The following is an 18,953-nucleotide window of genomic DNA, read 5'->3' as shown; positions in this document are numbered from 1 at the left end:
GTACAGAAGCTGTGGTGTGTTTCAGAGTGTAAGCTCAAGCTTACCTCTAAGTTTCACAGTGTCCCTGTGGTTGTTTTATTGACATATTTCTTCTCTGTTTTCTCCACCAGCTACATGTACTGGACAGACTGGGGAGAGGAGCCCAGGATAGAGCGTGCTGGGATGGACGGCAGCAACAGGTACTGTAACTGTTAACCCTGAAGTGAACCAAACTTCTGTATTTCCCATAATATTTTTATAGTACAGTATCCCCTGTGCATCTGGATATACAGAAGCAGTAACAGTTCTCCAAGAATAGCAAAACAAAAGCAGCAGTCATAAATCATGTTTCTCTTTCAAACAGGAAAGTTATAGTGGATGTGGACATATACTGGCCCAACGGTCTGACGATAGACCTGGTGGAACAGAAGTTGTACTGGGCAGATGCCAAACTCAGCTTCATTCACAGAGCTAACCTGGACGGATCAGCACGGTATGGAACTTTATGTGTGTGTGTGTGTATGGGAGTGAATATAGTTTTATTATATACTGTACACCTGTGCTATGACCGTACGCTTGTATTTAATACAAAATGTTCTAAACAAAAAGCTTCATAAGATCTTATTAAGAAGTCATATTTAATCTTAAATAGCTGTTATCTCAAATGAACTTAAATTTGGAGAGTGGTGAGTATTTTTACAGACACAGTTAAGTCAGCCAACTCACATAGAAAAGTTTATTGCTATGTGAATATGGCCTTGCAGTATAGTTCATCTTTGACGTCTTGGCCCAGACCTCATCACTCTCTGCCTGCAGCATACACTTAAGCCAGTAAAGGAGATAGTGATGATAGAAAATATCTTTCCCCAGACGGCTACAAACCCAATTCCAAAACAGTTGGGATGCTGTGCAAAACTTAAAAAAAAACCCCACAATGCAGTCACTTGCAAACAAACTGTGTTTCCAAACACTTAACGTAGTGTAGTAGTAATATGCTCTATACAATCATGTGTTTCACAAAGCGGTGAACCATGCACATGTGTTTGCTGAAATTGGCGCAAGAACCAGGCGACTGACCTCATTCTATACCGCAAGTTCCCTCGATCTACCCCAACCAGTTGTTTGAATGGGCGGCCAAGCCAGAGCTGCTGCCGGGAATCAACACCCGGATTGCTGAGATAATGGTCAATTTTCAGTATATTTCGTTTTGTTAATCCTGTAAGCATGCCTCTAACAAACTGAATTTGAAAACCCCACACATTGAAAATATATTAATGTATGCCAGTTTTTCCATTTATGAACAATGTGTTTGCTACTGTGGGCAAGCAACCTCTGAAGTGAGCTCTGAGCTCCAGGAATCCAAACCTGCATCACAGTTGAAATAAAGTTTGGTGTCTCGTGGATAGCTCATGGAATGTGTGTAACTTGGTGCTTATGATGAAGTTTGTGAACTTGTAAGGCCAAATTTATGACTTTTTATGACTTCCTTTAATCCTAAATCACTGTCAAGATTGAAACGTTGACCAGAACACACGCACGGTGTGAGGGCTGCGGCCAGCTGCTTCCTGACAAATGACATTAGCCTCCAGCTCTAAGCTCCACAGTGACACACTTCATTTTATCAACACAATGACATTATTAACATTCAATTTAATAGTTTGTTGTGGATTTAAAGCAGCACTGAAATGTTATTTATTCTGACACTATTTCTGTGATTGGTTACCAGTAATATAAGATAATTTGACTCTTTGTTGGGGAAAATTAGGTGTTACAGTCGCACGAGAAGAAATGGCATGTACAGTAGGTACAAAATGGAAAGATAAAATGTAGGAGTAAAAAATATAAAAATTAATGAATGAGTTAAATCAATATTAAATTAAATCTCTGTACAAGATCCAAACATGGAGACAGTAAGTAGAAATGCTGCCATGGAAATACCAGTAATCAATTAGGTGGTCACTTAAACATTAAATCGATCTTTTATGTCTGTAATCAGTATTGATGAGAGGGTTTTAATAGCAGTAGCTGACTTGATATGCCCATCTCAATTATTAGCTGCTATTATGGACCAACTTACATGGCCTATGTACACTACAAGTAGTGCACACTCCTTAAGTCTGACGCCTGTAAGCATTCTTTCAGGATCCCCTGTTGAAACCTTCGAGATCAGCAGAACATTTTTTGAGTTTTCACCCCGTTCAACTTCTTTCCAACAGAGAAGGGGAGGAGGGGAAGAGAGAAAGAAGAAAAAAAACCTGTACAGACAGAATGAAAGAAAAATAGAGAGCGAGGGAGAGAGTATGAGAGAGTTGTCCAACAAAAACAGTGCTGTGGTATGGAGGCCCCAGTCAACACACACACAGCTCCACACACACACTCCCAGTGCATCTCTCTCACAGCTTCATCTTTCTGTCTGTCCTTTAGTCCATCTATCAGCCTTTTTTCTCCACATCTTATCATTCTGTCTCTCTGTATCCATCCAGCCGTGCTCCATCATTCTCTTGGTGCTTCACTCACAGTAGACGTTTCCAGACTGACGTCTACCAAAGAAGAAAGAGTTCTTTTTTTCTTGCCCTGTTGACGTAACGGATAAGGCTCTGTCCATAAATTGCAGCATCCACAGGTCACGTCCAGCCAGGGACCTTTGCTGCATGTCGTTCCTCATCTCTCTCTCTGTCTCCTCATTTCCTGCCATCTGTCAAGAAAGCCACAAAATGCCCCAAAAAGTAGTATTTTACAAAAGTGAGACATTTTTAGCCCATTATTTAGCCAACATAGGGAGTCAGAAATAACTATAAAGGCAGCTGTTCTCTTGGAAACTCCTGCTTGAGTAGCGTAATTTGTTACCTGCAGCTAATTTCTACAGAGGTTATGATATGGTAGAGGCTGGCTGAAATCCAAACCAAAACCTAGTGGAAATGTTTGACACTGTTGGAAAAATGTGGTAACCTCAGCCAGCAACTGTGTTCCTATAGCAGCAGCACACCAGTTCTCCAGCCACTATATAGACCATCGCTCTCCTTCTTATTGCTTGAAGCTGCACAGCACGGTGTTTTTCTGTAACCACAGCACGCATTGTGCAGCTAAGACAGGGTATGTTCACATGTATGCTTAAAGGTTTATATAATAGCCACAGTGCAGACATGTACATATACTACTCAGTTAGAAGGGGGGGCTTTAATCTGAATCTTTAATCTTTAACTGACAGCTTGAGTAATGAAATAATTTGGTTGTTTGGTTATTAATTTGCACAAACACACACACACACACACACACACACACACACACACACACACACACACACACACACACACACACACGCACACATGAGTGCACACACACGTACCCACACAAAAGCTGAACAGAGCTTTGAAATCTGGAGTTGGTTAAATTTGTTCTTTCTTTTTTTCCCTTCACCACTGCTGGCAGGCACCTCTGCTTTTACAGCACACACACACACACACACACACACACACACACACACACACACACACACACACACACACACACTCGCACACAGGACTAGAAATGATGATTGATGAAAGCCAGTTTCTGGTGTGTTGATATTCTAAATACAAGCCTCCTTTGATCTCGTGCCTAAATGCGTTTGTGTGAGTGCATTTTCCTGTAAGTGATTCTAAAGTGTGTTTTAGAAAAGAACCACTCTCCCTTGATAAAATCTTTAGGCTCATGCACACTTCTCTAGCCTTCGCGCTTTTTGTAATTGTTTGGCCCAAAGGATGGAGAGAATACCTTCGCAGAGGCTGCACAAGCTTCTAAATGTGTTGTTTTAGTAATACAGTGACTACTGAACACATTGCTGTGGAATGTGGTCTAGGTATTCGTGGTCCCCAGAGGAGGATTCCTAATGGTTTTCTAATCTTCTCCCAGCGTCCGTGAGGTGAATATGTCACAAATCCAAGAATCCCAATGAGCAGATTCATATTAAATGTAATGAGCACAGTCTTGTTCTCTGGTGAACTTCTTTCATTTTCAGTGCTTTTCTTAAAAACCACCATCGTGCCAAAGCGATTTTCCAAGGGGACAAACTCTTTTGATTTTAATGACGTCATGGCTTTCCTCGAGTGCAACCATCATGACTCATTTGACCCTGTTTTAGCTTCACTGCTGATGCGGCAGTTTTTCTGATTGTCCCTCGCCTTTGTTTTAAGTGGTTTAATGAACATTGCAGCTCAGGAGCCAATAGTGGGGCTTCAGGCTGTTGGATGATGGATCCATTCCTTTGTGTTTGTGCGTTTTGCATCTGCCTCCAAGTGAACCCACATGTGCTGCACTGGGTTTAGGGCTGAGTATCAAATATCAATACTTTTTTGGGACTGACCAAAATTTCACTGCAGCACTAAATGACAGTGTTAAGAACTGAAAGCTAACACCTGATGTCTCATGCAGTGTCTGATTTAAATCAAAGCTTTGAAAAAAGCATAATTTTGGTGTCAGGTATCGTTTCCTTGCCGTTATCAACAACATTTCAAATAATACCCAGCCTCAGGTGGGTTGAGTGGAGAAGCTGAGGTTGTGTTGGGCAGGTTACGCAGTGCTGTGCAATTTTGATACTGGTCTTGGCATGATATTGCTGCCCCCGGTCTTAAAAATTGCGAAACGCACACCCATGTGCATGTTTGATTCTTGGTCTGGTGAAAGAACTTAAGATCCATTAAAGTAATAATCCAAGTACATGTAGCGTGGGCTGATTTTTATGAGTAGCTTTATAATAATCAGTGGAACAAGTTGTGTGTATTTACACAATTCAAAATGGCTTGTTCATGAGACATTAACATTTAACACAGCTTATCAGTCAGTCTTAATTTGACAAAATATCTGTAAACATCAATATTGTTAAGATGTCATTAAAATACATACACTTTTTTTAGTTCACTTCCACGGCAGACCAGTAGCATTTTGCAACAGGATTTTTAAACCTTCCTCTCATCTTAAAGAAGCTTTGTTTTTGTCCTGCAGTGAAACAGTGGTGGAGGGCACCCTGACCCATCCGTTTGCACTAACGCTGTCTGAGGAGACCTTATACTGGACAGACTGGCAGACGCGCTCCATCCACGCCTGTAACAAACACAGCGGGGACAAAGCCAGAGAGATCCTCAGTGGAATTTACTCTCCTATGGACATCCAGGTCCTGGAGCCCTATCGACAGCCTTACAGTAAGTGAAATCTTTTACTCACAGCTACAGTACAGTACATATGTATTAGAGCAATATACCAGCAACCATTATATTAAAATATTGATTGATCTGGGATTATAAATTATTATATATTCATTATAGTACGCAAGTCTTTGTAGCAACATAAAGCACCTGAAAAGCTTCTAGAGCACAGTTATTGTTATACAGTTATATGTATTCATATCTGCATTGTGTCACCTTTCCAAGATCATTCTTCTCAGACTAATCATATTTCTCCTTCACCTTTCTATTTTTCTTCCTCTCTCTTTTTGTTGTTGCCACTGCAGTCCAGACTCCCTGTAGTGAGAATAATGGAGGCTGTAGTCATCTCTGCCTACTCTCTCCAGTCCAGCCTTTCTACAGCTGTGCCTGCCCCACTGGAGTCCAGCTAAAACTAGATGGAAAGACATGCAAGCCAGGTATGGATCTTTATTTACACCAGTATGACCACAAAGTCATGAGCCACTGGTAATCCCCAACAAAAACAATCGGAAAACCTGTGAGAGGTGCACTGCTAATGTTCTTTTATTTCAGAACCAATATAATTAGTCAATGCTTTAAGAAGTCATATAGTTGGGTTTATTTTTTAATGGTTTCTCAAAGGGTAACAACACCCTCAAATTCTGCTCAAACCCTCCCTCCCTGGGTATTTAAAAAATGAAAGAGAGCAGTGAGAGAGCAGCGACTGTAGGAATGGACAGTGACGTAGAGCTGATAGTCACAGCTAACCAGCCGTGAGAAGCTACTTTCAGACAGTCTGCTTCCTGCAGGAGAGAAATGGGAGTCTGGTGGTGCTTTGACGGTTACTAGAAACATGTTTGCGGCCCTTTGAGTGACGTGTGGGCACCTGTGCAGTAGCTGAGTTAGCAGCTCTAATATCTGAGGCTGTCTGGGGTCTGTGTCTTTGGGGGATTGTTAGCTCAAAGCTGTAGCTATTTTTCATGGTTAACGTCACTGTTTGTCAGCCCCAACTAATGTATTAAGCTCTGAATATAGCACAATTATCAGTAAGCCCATGGGTTGTGTCATTTTTCCACCGTTTCTGATCAGGCTTGCTAGCGCAACCAGCAGCATTACAGTGTGTGAGAGGCACAACCAGGGGCTGCGTTGTGCTCTTCATACTTGCTGCTGCAGCTGCTACTGCAGTCTGCATTGTCTCACAGCTTAAACAAAAACTAGATTTGGCATAAAACGAGTATGTGCACAGTGCAAAAAAAATAATTTAGTGTGGAGTTCATCTTTAAGATAATCAGGTTAAACTCTGTTTACTCACAGCTTGACTTTCATCAACTTGGTGGTTAAGCTTTATCCATTATTTGCACTAAGTAGCTCATGAAAAATATTGTGTTGCAGGAAGCTACAGCTGTTCTCACACTTTTCAGTGTGTCAGATACATTTAATTAATATTTTGTATCTTCTGCTGCTCATCTCATTTTTAGACTGCTGAGCATTAATTAAACTGCCACTAACAACTGTTTCTGCCTTCTCTGCCAACAAAAGCTGTTTACAGATTTAAATTGATCCCTTCTCTTTCCTGCACTGGACAAAGCATGAAATATAGGTTTCTGATTAAAATGTGAATGTTATTTGTTTTTAACTGCAGGGTGCTGAGAATCAGTTCGTTTTTACAGTGGTGTGAAGAGATAAAAGGATGGCACTTAGAGTTATGTTGACATGCCTCCTGTTCCAGTTCAAGCCAGTTCGGTGGACGTGCTGTGTCATCCAGCCAGTGTGTCATGATCCTAATGTTTAAAGCCCAGTAATATAGTAAAAAGAAGTTTAAAAAAAATTAAAGTGACAATTCCCCTTCCCTTCTAGATTTGCAAATGTGTTTCTCTCTAAATCTATGTTTTGTAGTCCCATAAAAAGGAGTTACACGCAGGATATTGGAAGAGTCTTCTGAAATCGCATATTTGACTGTAATTTAGTAATTGAGGAGAATTCGCCTTGAATAAAGAGGTGTGGTGCTTTGCTGTATGAATTCCTAAATAAGTGAATTCCTCTGGAGAGTCTCTGAAATGGAGATTCTGGAACCAGGGAATATTCTGCACATGTATGCACATTAGCCTGCTTTTACTGCAATTTGTCCTATATCCAGAGAAGGTCATTAATGCATAGATTTTTTCATGTCTTCGAAATAGTAATTTGTGGCTGAGTGTTGTATTATAGAACATTGGCAAGTTCCTTGATAAGATCATGTGTTGATAACTGAGTTCAACTTCATGACAGTCTGTTAAGGATGGCCGTGAGATGTTGAGCGCTCCAGAGGAAAGTTCGTCACTGGACACTGGATTTTTTGGCGACATAGTTTTGATTTACAAATATTAAAAACTAACTCTCAAATGGATTTGATAGTCCATTTAAAGGGATTTAGATTATCAAAGTGCATGAGATACTGGAGTCAGATATGATACAGTCTATTGAACACACAGAGTAATTAGTATTTAATGTTGCTGACCTCCATTAGCATTGTGTTTGGAGTGTGATGTCGTGATGCTGCACTGAGTGTATCAGGCTGAAAACAAGTGAAAATGACCTCTTCTCTAGCAGAGTGGGACATTAACTGACCAGCCGCCATGTTGATTCCCACGATGCTAAAACAATAGAGCCTTATTCTGCAAAAACCCAGCACTGTGTTAGAGTGTGTCTGTGTCTGTTAGGCTGTGTTATGTGATTGTATTAAATTTGAATGAAGCATGCCAACCAATCACTTAGCCACTGTCGACAATAAAACAACAATGCTCTATTGTGTTAGCCTGCAGTTCGTGAGTGTGTGTGTGTGTGTGTGTGTGTGTGTGTGTGTGTGTGTGTGTGTGTCTTTGTGTCCATGCTTCTAATTTGTTTTGCTTGGCTGGTTAAATTGAAGGCGTTTGTTATTGTGCTGGCAGCCAAATGTGTGTGTGTGTGTGGGTGTGTGTGTGTGTGTGAGAGAGAGAGACTGTTTGTCAGGGGTCTGTAAGTGTCTCAGAATGAAGTCAAGCGAAGACAAGAGTGGAATCACAGATGCTTTCCCTCCTTCCTTGTCATTCTTTCCCTTCATTTATCCCCTTCGCCGCAGTCGTTTAGGTAACAATGGAACAACTTTCAGCGACAAATTTGATTGGTGCCAAAGCTGACAGTTGCCAGTCATTGATTGGTTGTGAAAGTGCAGCTCTGACTGAGAGATTTACATTGCTTGTAGACCATGTGTGTGATATCTAAGCTACCTGACATTATTTTAAACATTGGCTAATAAGTACTATGCATTGTACAACGAGTACACAATTTAGTCACACATAATTTGATCTTTGTAGGGTTTAGAAAATGTAAATTTGTGTGTAAATACTCGAAACGTGAGGATCATGTCTGCTATACAGTTATGCCATAGGATTCAAGTGAATCGATTTCAAATGTGAGACTAAAAGACAAGAAAGAAAGAACGATGAGGCAGATAGGGGAATAGAAAGAGAGAGACACTTTGAACTGCTTTAAATGTGAGCTCTTCAGAGTCAGAGGTGTGAGAGACAAAGAAAAACAGTTAATTGTCTCCCTTGAGGTGAGTTTGGCTCCTGTTAAGTCTGAACCAACAGCCAAACAGTGGAGGATCCCTCGGGACAGCAGAGCCCTTTGTTTCCAGACTGGATAGAGCGAGGAGGAGGCGAAAAAAGTGATAATAGCAGAGCTTGGCTCAGACGTGAAATCTCTTTCACCACAGATAGATTGATGTTATTGGAATTAGTTTCTATGACTTTGTTTGTTTGCTGGACATTTTTATTTGGCGATGTTGCTGCTCTTTTCCACTTGATAGATCATCAGCTGCTATTGGTGTTTTCTCTCCAGCAGGCAAGGGTGGAATATAACAAAAAACATTTACCCTGAACTTAAGTACAGTTTTTAGGTACTTTACTTGAGTATTTATTGTCACACTTCTCCTCCACTGTATTTCAGTGGGAGGTATTATACTTCTTAATCGACAACTCTACTTTCTACTATTTCAGTTATTGTTGCTAGTTACTTTTTAGATTAAGATCTTTACAAAATATATGATAAGCTTATAAAACATAATGAAAATTAAACCACATTTCAGATGTCTGTGAGTTCTTAGCAGTTCCACTGAACAGACATTTCCCCTCTAAACCTCACATAATGTTTCTTTTTGAGGCCTAAAAAGGTGAAATGATTCAATATTCCCTCGAACATAACTTTAGTCCAGTCCAATTAATAATCTTACAACCCCTCAGAGTTTGTTATTATTTGGAGTGGCCTATCACCGGGTTGGGAACAGGCTTGAAATCTTTTTCACCACAGATGGGTTGATGTTGAACTGTGGGGTTTTGGCTCTGATCTACATGCCAAGTACTTAGACTCAGCTGATAGGACCGCTGACTGCACAGTTAACTGAGCTAACTAGCCAGTGCCATCTAATGTTACCATTAACAGCGGTTAGCGGTTATCTTTGCAACAAATAAAGCTATCTGTTAATCAGGAACGCCTGTTAATAGCAAAGAGTTCAGGCAGAGCAGTCGGAGGACATCAGAGGGAAAAGCAGAAAAAATTTCCCCATAAAATATGATCCAGATCAGAGTCTTGTGCAGAGCCGCTGTACTTAAATCACCTCAGTATAAATCGGTAGACTGTGTGGGTCTATGCTCCCATACTTCGTGGGTATGTTGCGTCTGGAACAGATGACCAAAAAACTGGCTGACTGAGTTTTTGACAACTTGTCACAAAAGTAGAAAAAAAACGTTGTAAACCTTTGTATCTATATATCCTGTACTTATATATTTATACATACATTTAGATATATATAGTGGATACAGATAGATAGATAGATAGATAGATAGATAAATGCAGGATGGATGCCACTTGGTTTCAATTAGTCCAGACTACCTTAAATGTAAAGATTCTTTGAGTAAATGTATCTAACAATGTGCCTTTGATTATATTATTGCATGTAATTCATGTTGTCATGTAATTATGCACACAATATACACAACAATTTAGAAGCACACTTTTCTAAAATAGCACAATCTAGAGCTGAGCAATTAATTGTTTTAATTTGACATTGTAATTTGAAATAGTGCAAAGAGCTGCAATTTTCATTAGCCTGTAACTCTATTTATTAATGATGACTTAACAGAACAGAAGAGGTGAAAGAATTATTCGACCACAGTCAGTTTCACTGGCTGTAATAACAAGTGTCACCAGAAAATTGAGTCAGCTGTAGCTAATTAATGTGAATTCTACAAGTTGGGCAAAACAGCACTATGAAACTCTTGGCTGCTGTCTAGTTGATATGCTTTCAGTATGTTGATGTCTCTACTATTTAAGTTCAGCTGAAGATGATTTTGTTGAGAAAGACACAACACTGTGTGTATCACTTTACTGCACTGCTTTCACAGCTGACACTAAGTACATTTAGCTGGTAAAACGTCTTTATTGTTGCGGCAGTATGAGTTTAGATGCAGGACTTTGACTTGTAGTGCAGTATTTTTACATTGTTTCACTGCTCTTTTTGAAGTGAAGGATTTAAATGCTTCTTCCACCACTGGAAGAAGCTATTAGAGTTTGTTCAGGTTGAATGCTTTGTACGACTATACTGATGTTCATATGCAGTGAATCCATGAGATCAAAGTTAGTCAGAGCTAAATCAGCTCTGTCACAAGCCCTCCAGTGAGCACCTTTTGACTGCAAATAAGTGCTGCTAAAATCTACATGTATTAAACTTAACAGTTAATGAATCTCGTCTGGTTTGTTTAGGCGCAGAGCAAGTACTGCTGCTGGCTCGACGGACAGACCTGAGGAGAATCTCACTGGACCTGCCAGATTTCACTGATATAGTGCTACAGGTAAACACACACACACAAACACACACTTATCAGTCCCTTCTTGTTGGACTCTCATGTATTGATCGTTATTTCTCTGTTCATACAGGTTGACGACATACGGCATGCCATAGCTATAGACTATGACCCGGTCGAGGGTTATGTTTATTGGACAGACGATGAGGTTCGGGCTATCCGACGATCCCACATTGATGGAAGCAATGCCATGATGCTGGTTACCACGGAGATCAACCACCCAGATGGCATTGCTGTGGACTGGGTGGCCAGAAACCTGTACTGGACTGACACTGGCACTGATCGCATTGAGGTACATACACAATTTACATTAGGGTTCTGATTATTATAGAAAGCTGTCTACGGGAAAACACTGCATGAGTGTTGTTTACATCATGTAATTTACAAAATTTTAAAGCTTTTGATTGAGTCACTTGTAATGAATTTCTACAATACTGACTGCTGTCTGACCAATCACAGCATGCCTGCCCATGATTTCATTTTATATTGTCTGATAGTAGTGAATTTAGTCCCATTTTAGCCTCACTGGTTTATTCCAGTGCAGCTTAACACAGAAACCACCCAACATGGGGTGATTCATAATACGGAAAAAAAGACAACCACAGCAAAACATACATGTGAACAAACAGGTTGAATGAATGTAACTAATGCTGTAGTGTAAGTATGTTGTATTGTAACGTTGGATTGTGTCATGTGGTATTCCAGGTTACCAGACTCAATGGAACCTCCCGGAAAATTTTGATTTCTGAGAACCTGGATGAACCCAGAGCCATCGTCCTGGACCCTGTTAATGGGTAGGTGTGCCTCTCTGCCTCTCTAACAGATGACAATGTGTGCAAATTCATGATGTTACTTCTGATATTTTAAATATTACTAAAGGTGTTCTGCAAGGTTCCATGTTGTTTCCACTAGCATTCTCAATTTATAATGATATTGTCCCCTCTTCTGAATCCTTTATCTTTATGCTCATGACACAGCAACTTACTACTAGGACTGCAACTTCTCTGCAATCAGCCATTTGATGTCTGCAGTCTTTATTTAATTTACTCTAACTCCAATTGCATAACCATAAGTTAGTGGTTATTCAGACAAAACCAAATGGATGCTGTTCACCGAGGCTCCTCATGCTAAGTCTCTTAACATTCATTCGGCTGATGGCATATGTATAGAGAGTGTGCCTCAGTATAAATACCTTGGTATGTGGCTGGACAATAATCTTAACTCCAAGCATTACATTAATAGACTGAATAGATATAGAACAATAGTTGTATTTCTGTACAGTAATTAGAACAAGAATTGTTGAATCAAATTTTTTTATGTGTTCTGTATTATGGTGATGTTATATATGGGAAGAGCTTCCGCCTCTACTTTGAAATCACTGAATGCTGTCTACCACTGAGCCCTGAGGTTTATAGCCTGTGATCCCTAGACCACTCACCTCTGCCTTCTCTACTAAAAGGTTGGCTGGCCATCTTTGGCAGTGAGGCGGGACCAGCATTGTTTTTCATTCATTTCTAAATATTTTATACAGATGCTTCCACCCTGTATTTCAGAAAAGATTACTGCTCCATATTCCATTAATCAGAACTGAATTAGGAAAAGACTCATTTTCTTACAGTGCACCTTACACATGGAATAATCCACCAAGTGGCCTTAAACTTGGACTCTCTACCATCAGTACAGATATTCAGTGTGTAAAATGTATGATTTCCCTATGACTGGAACTAATCCCCACCTTCTCTTGCTGCCTCTGTCTCTCTCAGCTACATGTACTGGACCGACTGGGGTGAGCACCCCAAAATCGAGCGGGCCAACCTTGATGGAATGGACCGGGTGGTTCTGCTCAACAGCTCTCTGGGCTGGCCCAATGGACTGGCTATAGACTACGCAGCAGGAAAACTGTACTGGGGAGACGCTAAAACTGACAAGATAGAGGTAGGTCTAATGGCAACAACATCTGTGTATAGTTTCACCAGCTCCATCTCAGCTGGGACACAGCTGAAAGACAAAAAAGAAAAGGGAGAAATCAGGAAAAGATGAAGTGGAATGTGGAGAAATTATATGTATGTGCATGCAAGTGTTTTTTAATAATGATCCAAGGCAATGTGGAGTTATGTAATAGCTGGACAGGCTCACACACCATTGTGCTAGATTGTTGTCATCTGGTCTGGTCTCTACCGGTCTGATGTGGCCGGTCTCGTTCTTCTCTGGTCTGGTTTGTATGGTCTGTACTGGTCTAATTGTGTTGGACATTTTGTCTGCTGACAGATACATTTTTTAACTGCTACACATACTGCTTGCTGAATAAAAAAAGTTGCTAAATACTGATCTTTTTTACGATTGTCTCTGCTCTGATGAGACAAAAGAAAGAACACTAGTGAGGGGCTACAGCAGAAAATATGTATTTGACAATATAATTAACAAAAACAATACAACTTGTTCCAGTGCTTTCAGTCCCATGCAGATAACCATTATGTGTGCTCTCAAGTGTCAATTCTAGGACTGTCCAGACTGATGCTGTCATTCAAAATGAGAAATACTCATCTACACAGTAGACATGGTCTGTAGGAATCCTCCATTCAGGCTGTTTAGGGAGGATAATAGCCAAAAATGGAATTTGTCTCTGATCTGATACCAGTCATCCATGAAAATAAGATACCCACATGTCTGAAAAGAAGGACCTGAATGGCCCTTGCAAACATTCATTTGCCACCTGTTTTCAGTTTGTCTCCAAAGAAGAACTGGTCCATTATAAAGCTGCTATTAAGGCCCCAAATGCCTTTGATGTTGTTTATTAGCCAATAATCTGCTGGGTCTTATTTCAAACAACAGCAGATGATGTGACTATTCAGCATTTCCTCTTCGATCGAAAATTTTAAGTGAGCCACTGCAGTAGATGAGCAGAATGAAAACCTGTAGCCAAATGGCTCTAAGTAGCTCTCAGTAATGTATTATATTATGTAGTGTATTATGTTATTAGAAAAGACCATAAGGGAAAGCTATGAAAATAAATTGTATATATCTAAAATCATAGACATGCACAATGAAGAAAGTATCTTCTCGAATGATTGCTGGTTGACTTGAAACGTGAGAAAATGTCAAAAACTTGATATTCTCACTGTGTGGCTGGTTCTGGAGCAGCAGCACTGTTGCTATGACTCCTGCCTGGTGACTGTAAGGGGCATATTAGGAAATGACTGCATGCTGTCAGCTGTCCACTTGTCATTTAATAAGTGTGTCATTTCAGCAAGACTACTTCAGAACGATGGGTTATGACTCGGCATGGCTGCCTTTGTGTTGAATGTCCTGTATGTTGTAGAATTGCCTGCACATGTCGTCTTCTTCTGGTCTTCTTCTTCTTTGATTGATGTGCTACCGCTGTTCATACACACCCATTTGTTCCACGATCAGTTTGTTTGAAGCTAGTGCAGACCAGAAGATTTTTGAATATCTCAGACTTGCCATAGTGCTCCCACTACATGAATTTTTTGTCCTAGACTGTTGTCATGTCAGTATGGGCGAGCACAAATGACACATCTGATGACAGACTCTGATTATTTTCTTGCAAGATTGATTATCTGTCGCTCTACGGAAGCATCAGAAATTTAGTAGGTCTGACCAACCTGCTATACCTACAGTCACCTAAAAACAATTATTATGAAAGCAGAGACTTGTAATGGAAACAGGGAGCAGCCTGACTGTGAACAGCACGACGCAGAGCAGCGCAGCCCCTCTCTGCTGGCTGTTCAACGCTCTCAGCTCCAGTGCTGACTGTCAGTGATGTCCTCAGCATGAGAGACGCTCTTAACAAACACTATTCAAGCATTTTTTCCCACACTTAAGCTCATCTTGAAAGTGTTGCAACTGCAAGTGTTTCTTGTTTTTGGCTGATGAAATCAAAATGTTTGAGAATGTCTGCAACAGTTCACAACAAGGCTACGACTTGAGCTAGACGACCATCATGTGGCCACAAGTGCAGATTCCATTTTGATATGAGCGATCTGGTCTCAGATCTCAGATATTTGTATGTCATAGTCAAGTTGTGGCAAAAGTTGAATGGTCTGAATCCGGTTTTAAACACCACACGGCATGGAGGGCTTGCCATCAGAGCTGCAGGTCAACAGGTCACACTGTGTGACAGAAGATTCAGGTCATCTGAGTTGCTGAGAAAGTTTCTGGCCTCAAAAATCAAGTTACTACCAAAAAGCTGACAATGCTGAAATTTCTTAAGTGCATGTCAGTGTGGCTTTTTCAAAAGGGTGAAAAGAAGTCAAATTTGTACTGAATGGAGAACACCTACTTACCCAGAGAATTCCAGAATGTTTCAGACCTTCTGTAGATATGAATGATGTATTAAGGTAATAATGTGTTACACAGTTGACAAAGCTGTAACACTCACGCTAACTTCACTGAGTGCGAGTCCGGGGGACAGCAGAGGGAAGCAGGGTTTGAGAGTGGATGTTGTTCTTATTGCCCTTCCCCCACTCCCCAAGACATACACAGCTCCTTTAAAGCAGATGTTCTCCTTTCTCCTTCATGCTGTCAAAATCAAATGCTATGTCTCCTTTTTTAGACATTCCAATAACTACATGTCCTTCACCTGCTCTTTTCTTCCATTTATTTTAACTTTTTCCACTTTCAGCTTGTTACTTCTCTTTGATCGGTATTCTTTTTCGTCCCAATTCTTGCTCCTCAGCATTTGTCTCTGATTTTGTGTGGTTACATTGTCATTACTCTGATTTGGCTGTTGTTGTGGCGTCTGCAGAATTGGATGAGTTTACTAGTGTTAACATATTTTCTTAGCAGCAGAGAGAGGAAGAGAAAAGACTAGAACAAGAAAGTGAATGCCTGAGCTTTCTGGATGAATGCTTACCAAGTGAAAAAAGGTGGCTGCTCTGTTGCTCCCTCCCTCCCTCTGTCTCCCTCCCTCCCTCTCTCTCGCTCTCTTTCTCTCTCTCTCTCAGTCAGGGTGAAAGGGCCTACCTCAAAGGGCTTTTTTCACGTTTCAGCCTTGTTTTTATCCTGTTGAAAAGAAATTGCTGCTGGGTGTGAAGACATTTCCATTGTATGTCTGCCTGCGTCTCTTTCGTGTGTGTGTGTGTGTGCGTGTGTAGTGAGATTTTGTGTGTTATTACACACATGCATGAGGGCTAAGGCTGAATGCCCATGTCCCATTTGCCAGATTTACACCTCAATGACAGAATAGTAGATTCACTAGAAGTTGAGTTAAAGGATAAATCTTATTTTTGCATTTTTTTCATCGTGCCATTCAAGCAGTGGCCCCAGGAGAAACTAGGACACTAGAAGCTAGAAGCAAAATGAGTGCAGAGAGAAACTGATGCATTTATGTGGGGAATAAGTCATGATTGTAGACTATTCGAATAGTCATTTAGTTATACAAAAATTGAATAGTTAACACGACTATTGTCTAGGCTTAAACAAATATTTTCCCTTGTTTTCAACCTGTGCGGGTGTGACATAGTTCATTGTTGTAGGAAGTTGATTTCTCGAATGTAGCCACCATGAAGTACGTGATAAGTTACAATAGTCAGTGTGAAAGTGTCCAGGTAAGCACAGGTTGCAGCCTAATACTGTTAGAAGGCCATGTGTTCGCTGCTGCAGAGAAAATAAAGTTCTTATTTACCAAAACATCTCACTACACTCGCTTCATCAGACTGCTCCTCCTCGCCATAAGCCAGGCTAAATTAGTCGAAAGAAACCAGGGCACTCCTAACGACGCTAGCACAGGTAGAGTTAGCTACTTGCATTCCTGAGATTTGATGAGTGTGACCATCGTTCAGAGGTCACATTTCACATAGCAGGAAATTGCCTTGGTGCTGTGGTGCACAACAAATAAAACAAGCAAAGTAAGAGAAACAAAAGCAAGTACTGTAAAAGTCAAGAGTCACAAGTGTAAAATGGAAATTAAAACAATTAAAATAGGTCAAATATATGCATGTACAGTGATTAAAATGAAGAGCATTGACTGTGAAAAAGTTTTTTCGAATGTGTGTGTTTTATCGTTTATCGCTGGCTTTTCTCCATCATTCTGTGAGCAACCGTCATCTAATGTTATGCTGCACCCGACTCGAGTCTGCAGACTGCTCGAGCTGGGTGCAGTGAATCTGATAGGAGGTTGTTGCCTGAAGTTGGAGGTGTGCAGCCTGGCGCCTGCAATGTCAGTGTCAACAAGAGCCACCAGTGGTGTGTCAGTGTTTCAACACTGCTGTACTATGTTGCATACTCGTTCCATGCTTTCTCCCACCAGACCTACAAGTTTTAGATAACAAAAACAAGAACGAATACAAATTCATCCAATTCTTGCATCATTGCAAGAGCTTGTAATTTGCTGTGTCCCGACAAAATTCCATAAAATATGATCAGACAAAATCAAACCTTGACTTTAGGAAACTACCTTCCTTGAAAATGTGTTCATTGAAAGAGGATTTTCACGCAGCGGTTACCTCCAGTTAGAGCTGTGAATGATAACTCTTATTACTGTTTACCTTGCTTTTCAATTAATTTAGTTAGTTTTAGTTTGAGAAATGTCAATGTTATCATTGCTGTGCTTTATACATTACGGTGTGTGGGAGGCTCTGCTGCTTTGTCATGAGTGTCAGTTGACAGTGCAATTATATATCTTTAATATATCATATTATTTACTCTATTAGTGGTGTGTACATGTAGCATACTGAGATATCTGGATTTTACCTCTGCTTCAGACAATGTATGTGTGTGTGTGTGTGTGTGCACATGTGTGTGTGTTTGTGTGTGAGGCGAGCCTGCCAAACAGCTGAAAACTGAACAGCGCCCAGCATTTTAGCTTTTGAAAGAGAGAAGAGAGAGAATGATAAATGACTGAGGCAGACTGAAGACTTTATCCAAGAGCACTGGAGGATTTCTCTCTCTCTCTCTCTCTCTCTCTCTCTCTCTCTCTCTCTCTCTCTCTCTCTCTCTCTCTCTCTCTGTTTTCAAGTCTTTTTTAAAGAAATCTGACTTCCCTGTTGCAACCTCCCGCCCCACCCCCTCGTCGGTGGAAAAAAAACCCTCTGAAGTTACCGCACAGGCACCCTCCTTTTGAAAGGGTGTGTGTGTGTGTGTGTGTGTGTGTGTGTGTGTGCGTGTGTGTGTTCGCTGCTTTGACTGATGTGTTGCTTTGCACTGCACACACACAAAACGGCTGCTTTGTTGTGATTATGCAGATTGACTATGCGTAGAGCCATTCAATCACACTGAGGAGCCATATGGTAACTGCTTGTGTGTGTGTGTGTGTGTGTGTGTGTGTGTGTGAGGTGGAGAACAAGGAGGTGTGTATGGTGGAATTTCCCCTGCTCAAGGCCCTGCACCTTGTTTTAATAGTTGAATGTAGTCTCCTTGCCTGTGTCTTGTTTTTGTAACTGTCCAGCTAAATGAGCTAAGTCTCTCCATCAGATGAGATGTAATATCTGTGTTGGAATGTAACCAAGTACATTTATTCAAGTACTATTTAAGAACAGTTTTGAGACACTTAAATTTTCCTCTCAGCTTGCCCGTGACATAGACACCGAGTCTTGACCCAGGGATTAACTTTGTCTTTTATTTTAAAAAAAAGGGAATAAAAAGAAAGAAATGTGGAAATTACAAACAATCCTAGAATCACTGCAACCCATAATACTGTCATTCCAAAATTTGACAAAGAACTACAATATGAAATGCAAAGAAATGTGATTTGCATCTAAAATTGCAGCTCCAGTGTATTGCTATAGACTATAGACAGTATTACCTGTCTATTAGTCGGTGTTGCTTAGTTTTGGTTTGCGAATCATTGTTTTTTTTTTTCTGCACTTCTCAATTTTCCTTTGCATTTCTCAATTTTTCTTAACTTAGTTATTGTGTTTATATTTGTATTATGGCAACTTGACAGGTAAACATTCAGCCCACCTTTACGTACCTGAAT

The 18,953-nt window shown here is 40.5% G+C and overlaps 1 protein-coding gene across 1 annotated transcript in view; it reads left to right on the top strand.

Annotated features, from left to right (window-relative positions):
* lrp5 (low density lipoprotein receptor-related protein 5) overlaps positions 1-18,953 on the top strand; it is a 65,855-nt gene that overhangs the window by 14,608 nt on the left and 32,294 nt on the right. The window contains exons 4-11 of the mRNA XM_041938344.1: positions 111-179; positions 344-472; positions 4,960-5,156; positions 5,465-5,596; positions 10,917-11,005; positions 11,091-11,309; positions 11,723-11,811; positions 12,781-12,952. Of these exons, the coding sequence (XP_041794278.1) occupies positions 111-179; positions 344-472; positions 4,960-5,156; positions 5,465-5,596; positions 10,917-11,005; positions 11,091-11,309; positions 11,723-11,811; positions 12,781-12,952 (1,096 nt within the window). The remainder of the gene's footprint in view (positions 1-110; positions 180-343; positions 473-4,959; positions 5,157-5,464; positions 5,597-10,916; positions 11,006-11,090; positions 11,310-11,722; positions 11,812-12,780; positions 12,953-18,953) is intronic.

The sequence above is a fragment of the Chelmon rostratus genome, chromosome 6 (assembly GCF_017976325.1).
Source record: "Chelmon rostratus isolate fCheRos1 chromosome 6, fCheRos1.pri, whole genome shotgun sequence".
In the NCBI taxonomy this organism is placed as follows: Eukaryota; Metazoa; Chordata; class Actinopteri; order Chaetodontiformes; family Chaetodontidae; genus Chelmon; species Chelmon rostratus.
The sequence above is the reverse complement of the archived record's forward strand: the minus strand, read 5'-3'. Positions and strand labels throughout refer to the sequence as shown.